Source organism: Chrysoperla carnea, chromosome X (genome assembly GCF_905475395.1).
Source record: "Chrysoperla carnea chromosome X, inChrCarn1.1, whole genome shotgun sequence".
Classification (NCBI taxonomy): Eukaryota; Metazoa; Arthropoda; class Insecta; order Neuroptera; family Chrysopidae; genus Chrysoperla; species Chrysoperla carnea.
In genome coordinates this window covers 31,418,678-31,424,677 of record NC_058342.1, presented here as the reverse complement: position 1 = coordinate 31,424,677, position 6,000 = coordinate 31,418,678, and the positions used below count along the sequence as shown (strand labels likewise).

The 6,000-nt window shown below is 31.1% G+C and overlaps 1 protein-coding gene across 2 annotated transcripts in view; it reads right to left on the bottom strand.

The window, feature by feature from the left end:
* Window positions 1-617: 617 nt before the first annotated feature.
* The window catches only part of LOC123303127 (calcium-dependent secretion activator), a 28,473-nt gene continuing 23,090 nt past the window's right edge, over window positions 618-6,000 (bottom strand). For both annotated transcript variants that reach the window (XM_044886257.1, XM_044886256.1), the window contains exons 19-25: window positions 4,218-4,374; window positions 3,908-4,049; window positions 2,914-3,223; window positions 2,692-2,850; window positions 1,893-2,114; window positions 1,540-1,679; window positions 618-846 (exon numbers count right to left, since the gene is read on the bottom strand). In XM_044886257.1, the coding sequence (XP_044742192.1) occupies window positions 657-846; window positions 1,540-1,679; window positions 1,893-2,114; window positions 2,692-2,850; window positions 2,914-3,223; window positions 3,908-4,049; window positions 4,218-4,374 (1,320 nt within the window). In that variant the 3' untranslated portion in view covers window positions 618-656. The remainder of the gene's footprint in view (window positions 847-1,539; window positions 1,680-1,892; window positions 2,115-2,691; window positions 2,851-2,913; window positions 3,224-3,907; window positions 4,050-4,217; window positions 4,375-6,000) is intronic.

The window sequence follows — 6,000 nt, the reverse complement described above, 5'->3', positions numbered from 1 at the left end:
TCTATTTTACCGGATCAAACACACTTACATCATAAAGCCCATTGTGATACCTAAAGAAAGGCTTCCCATAGACCAAGCCACTAATTTTTGACCTATTTGAAGCTGGTCAAGGACAATAGAAGAAATTTGACGGCCATACATGCCGGCGACAAAATTTCCGTATCTATACACCAGTAATGATCAAATTTTTTTTGTAATATCGTCCGATACGTGAATAGTGTGAACAGGCCTTAAAGTGAGTGTTTTATTTTTTGTATGTGTTTGCAAAACACCTTGCACTATGCAGTATTTAATGAATAATGTAAAAAAACAAAAAAAATTTGCTTTTTTTCTTGTAATTTTGTAATTTGTAGTAATTTGTTATTTGTAATTTGTTGTATTAATCTATAAAAGCAATTTATATTATTGATTTCATATCATATTCAGCTATGTATGTATTTGTATGTTTTATTATGTTATTAATAAATTAATAATAAGTTATGAATTATGAATTATGATTGGCCTTATATAAATTATATTTTTATCATCGTTACTAAATTTTTTTTATTTTTTTTATTTTGTTTAAATAAAATAGTTTTAAATACGTTTATGAAGGACAATTATTTTTGATTTGTTGACTAAAAAAAATTCACGATTAGTATATATTTAAGTATATACTAAAACCAACTTGTACCACCGCCTAATTTTGAACCTAAGCCTCCAATGCCCTTACCAAACAAATTACCGACACGTCCGACAACCACTGATGATATATTACTGATGTTCACACCTTCTTCACCGCTTAAATTCTCTAATATCGGTTTTGATTTTGAACGCTCCCCATCTTCAACACTATCACCATTTCCTCTGCAAATAGTAAGAGGAAATATTTAAAAATAGGGTACCAGCTGCAAAAGGAAGGGGAGAAGTGGACAATAGGGTGCATCATGCCCCGGACGCTACTCACAAAGGGCGCTAAATGATCCGCAAAACAAAAAATTGCTGAATAATTTTTATTTTTATACCATGTGTATATGGAAATATATCAAGGTATACTAAATTTAGTCCCAAGTTTGTAATGTTTAAAAATATTGATGCTTTGAACAAAATTTTGGGATAGGTGTTCATAAAATCACCTAATTAATCCATTTCCGGCTGTCTGTCTGTCTGTCTGTCTGTCCCTCTGCCATCACGATAACTCAAAGCGGCAAGGATATCAAGTTGAAATTTTTACAGCGTGCTCAGGTCTGTAAGACCCATCTTGCAAACCGTTAGAGATAGTGCAAAAGTTTTAATGTGGGAAATGTTCCTTATAAAAAAATAGACAACTTTTATTTGAAACATTTTTTCGAAAACATCACTGTCTACCCTTGAGGGCGCAAGTTAGGTTCGAATATTGTACAGTATGTATTATAGGGGAATCCGTGAGAAAATCTCTCATCATGTGACTAAAGATTATCGAACGGTTGAGGCGAGTGCTGACGGGTTAACGAGAGTTCCAATTTTTTGTATATCTAGTTTGGCTTAGAAAGCGAATAGTCAGTCTATTTGAATACTTACTCAGCTTCATCTTCTTGTTGTCCCATTAATAAAGCACATGTTGCTTCTTCGGCTTGCATCCGTTGAGATATGGTTTGGTAGGCCTTTGAATTTAATTTATCTTCCATAACTCCTTGAAGCTCAAAATCTGAATATATTTTCTAAAAACAAAACAAAATCAATATCCAATTTGAAAGATCGCGCCAGCAAATCTGTCAAATCGAAAGAATCTTCACAATTCAACCTTTTCAGCTTTTTATAAATTCCGGCATATTTATATCGAAAAGGTATCTACTCGGACTTAAAATTGGACGTGTGAAAATGATTTGGATTTGAAAAAAGTTGAGAATTATAGAATAGAGAATTTGTCTTACCTTTACAATGTGAGCAAGGCACGTACATTGATAAAAATGTAATGAACGATCTAATCGATCCGATAACCAATTACATAATAAATTTATTTGTGTTGTGTACCATTGTTCAAAGAAATTTAATATCCATAATTCATCGTTCACTTTACTCCGTATCTGATCCATACAATTTCGTGTAAAATTTACATATCCTTGTCCCATATCCTTACCGGATCCTGATACATTCTGTACATACACATAAAATTAATAATTTATTAATATAAAAGTAGGTTAATTATCTCGTAAATAAGGCCTCAGATTCAAATTTGGTAAAGAACATTTCCTTCTTTTTTTCTCAGCTTATTCAGAAAGCGTAAGCTCTGCATACAATTATAGAACAACCTGTATATAGTACACATTAATTCATTGTATACAGGGTGTTCTGTTATTGAAAGCAGAAAATTATACCAGTAATTTAAGCTTATCAAGACAAATCGAAAAGTTTTTTATCAAATTTCGATCTGAGGCCTGATTCAGTAGATGTGGCTATGGGAAAAATAGAAAGATTTATGAATTCACAGACCTATCAAATTCATTAAATCGGTAGATGTCACTTTAGAATATAGAGGGGACTATCGTAAAACAATAATTGATTGTAAATTGATTTAATTGGGTAGCGAATACTAAAAAAAATATTTTGTTGTCTTTATTTATAAAGAAAACAAAAAAATAATACCTATTTATTAAATTATTTCACCAATACAGAGACACTTAGATGTGGGAGGTATCAAATTATACATTAAAAAAACAACAGAATACTTACAGTAATACTTAAAATTGAACCAATTAAACTGCCTTCATCGTATCGGGATAACTTCGATAATGTAGCTTCTAACACCGAAATTAATTTACTAATCATTCCTTGATTCATATTTACTAAAGTTTTATCGATTTGATCATCGATTTTAGTATGATATTGATGCTGAAACATTCCAATTTATTTTTAAATAAATTCAAATGCAATGGTCTCTGTTATAGAACTTACCACATCAATGCCATCTACAGCACATAACTTAAACGATTGATTTTTAGCATCGAGTATCACATTAACCATAGCACACATTTCAGACGGTATCACATAATCTGTTGAGATGAACGTTACAGATTTTTTCAGCCATTGCTGGAACGAACTTTCAGTTCGTTGAATACATGATTCTATCATATCGCATGCCATTAATTTTAATCTTTGTTCTAAATGTTGTCGGAATTCCATATCTGGCCAATGTAAGTCACGTATAAATGATTGTAATGCGTCTAGCTTCCAAAATAGGTCTTCAGATGTCGCACATCCATTGCTGAAATCAATCAATTGGATTTAAAGCATCCAGGAGTAAATTTTTGGGGTTGTGGATTAAAGAAGATCATTTATTTTGGGATCTTTATCTGTGTTTTAGATAGCATTTAAAATTGTTTCTGGTTCCAGTCCCAATGTTTTCTCCCAGTTATGATATCCCCAGGTGACCAATGGGCTGTTTTACTATCCGACAGAAACGTGTCATTTCCATAGCAAGGAATGGCTACGCGAAGCTAATCTTGATTACTGGAATAATGTGAAAAACTGTGTAAAGTCACAGCTAGGCCATTCGACTGTTCTCACCTGAAACTTACTATATCATAGTTGAGAAAGATGAAAGAATTTTTGACAGGACACTGTTGATTTAACTACCCCCTTTATAACATGGGGATCTCTGATGATCCCACTTATAGGGCCATTATGAAGGCCGATGAAACCTCCTTACATGTTGTCTAACCTGGAGACGTCTCGCCTTCGAGTGACAGGTTGTTCTCAAAAAGAGTACAGAAGACCCCTAAGTCCAGATGGTAGGGACCCATTTGCGGTACTCCCTCTTAACTACTATTATTATTATTATCCGACAGGTGGAAAAAAAATACGCCCTTTTGTGTCAAAAGCAAGAAACCATACACTAGATCGAAGATTGGGAAAATTATGTGACAAGAAATGTTAGTTAAAAACTTACCCTTTAATTTCCCATCGTTCTTTCTCAAATCCTTTATGAATCGATTGCGCTATGGATGATTCCATTAAATCTACATAACGTACAACTAACGGCGCAAACGTGTCCCGTAAATGTTGATGGAATCGGCCATTCTTCAAATTATCTAAATTACAATTGGATAATAAAAAATTTGTTCGAGAAATCGGAATATAGCAGAATATTGTTTATTATGACCCAAAATTATAAAAAGAAAAGGTTTTAAGATTGTTTATTAAATAAATCGGTTTCTGGAGTCATAATAAACGAATTTTACTATCCAATTTTTATTTACCATCTGTTCGAAGATAATCGTTCATAATTTGGAATAATGGAAATGAATCCCATGTATCTGGAGGTTGCTCCGCTAGGACACGATCCATATCAACAGCAAATAATGACCAAAATATTTCAGCATGTTCCACTAATAAATCGCTGAACCATGCAAAAGCCTATCATGGTAGATTTTAATTTTAATTAACTAATCTCTATATAATTAATAAATCTAATTTATAATTAAATCTAAATAATTATATCGATAATTACTATTCGTTTTTAGGCTCGAATCAATTTTTTTAAGCTATAAAAGCGATTTTTGCTTGTGAAACCATCATTAAGGCACCCTGATAAAAAAATCTGATTCATTAATCGGAAATTTCCAATTCAACCAATCGGAATGAATAGGATTCAATTATAAAAAAAAGTTTCGATTCATTCTAATTCAAACCGATTATAATTTTAAATAGAAATTTTATTTAAATGAATCGGGTTTAATTGGAAAAAAATTTCCAATTCATTCCGATTGAGTTTCGATTCAATCCAATAGAACTAATCGGAAATTTCCGATCGAAAAATACGAAAATAAATTTGTTTCAAGCCATAATTTTATTAAATTCCAAAACGATTGATAATTTTATTTTTACCTTACGAATTATCTGAACTGTAAATTAAGAATTTAGAATAAAACATATCGATACCTAATTTTATTGTCGAGACTTAAAAATAATTTCATGAATTGTATTTATTCAAAATCAATTTGAAATTGCTAATTATCAAAGAGAAGATTATTGGATGTCCATTTTGATTCAGTTTCTAAATTTTCTTAAGATTCTATCTACAATGAGGATATTTTTACGACCTTTATATCAGCTTGTTTTCGGTTCCCTTAACCCACTCTTTAATAAATTTTATAATGGCATCTACAAATAAGATTCTTCTATAATGAATAATTTAAGAATCAGAAGTAATAAAATATGTATTCATCAGTATTCATCAGTATTCATCAGTATTCATAATATATTCAAATATTTATATTCATCATTAAATGCATTATGAGTTTTATACATCGATATTTAATGTCCGTATTCATCAGTATTTAATTAATATCGATAAATTGATTTGCATATTGATGAATACTGGTGTATTCATGTATTATTCATCACTGTCAGTTGCATTCATTTGAATTCATCATTTATATTCATTGATGAATACGGATATATTGATCAATACACTGAAAAAAATATTTTTAATCTCAACCGATCTGAGGTTATATCAACCCCATCGCGAGGCAAAAATGGCGAATGGGGGTGACGAATGTGATACAACTACCGTACGGGATTGAGTGGTGAAGTTGATTCAAACGCATGAGTACAAACGATTGTTCAAACAGTTCGTATTCATCTCTGAATTTAAAAATTTTGATTCATCACTTTTCTATTCATTAGTATTCATCAAAGTATTCAATCGTTTATATTTATCAAATTATCGACGAAATTGATCATTATTCATCATATCGTTATTTATCGATGCCAGCTAGTTCCAAAAATGCAATTTCATAATGATTTTGAAATGTGTGGACTGAGTCAAGTGTCTGCAAGCCTAACCTGACATGTGACATAAAAGAGGTATACATCGAATAATGTGTGTTATTTGAATATATTTTCATGCGAAAATTTTAGAAAAACAAAAATAGCACATCTAAGCGGGAAAAAGTAATACAATAATTCACTTGAGAGAAAAAAATATATATAAGAATTCATACCAAATAGAGAAACACCAATGATTATAGCAAAAAACAA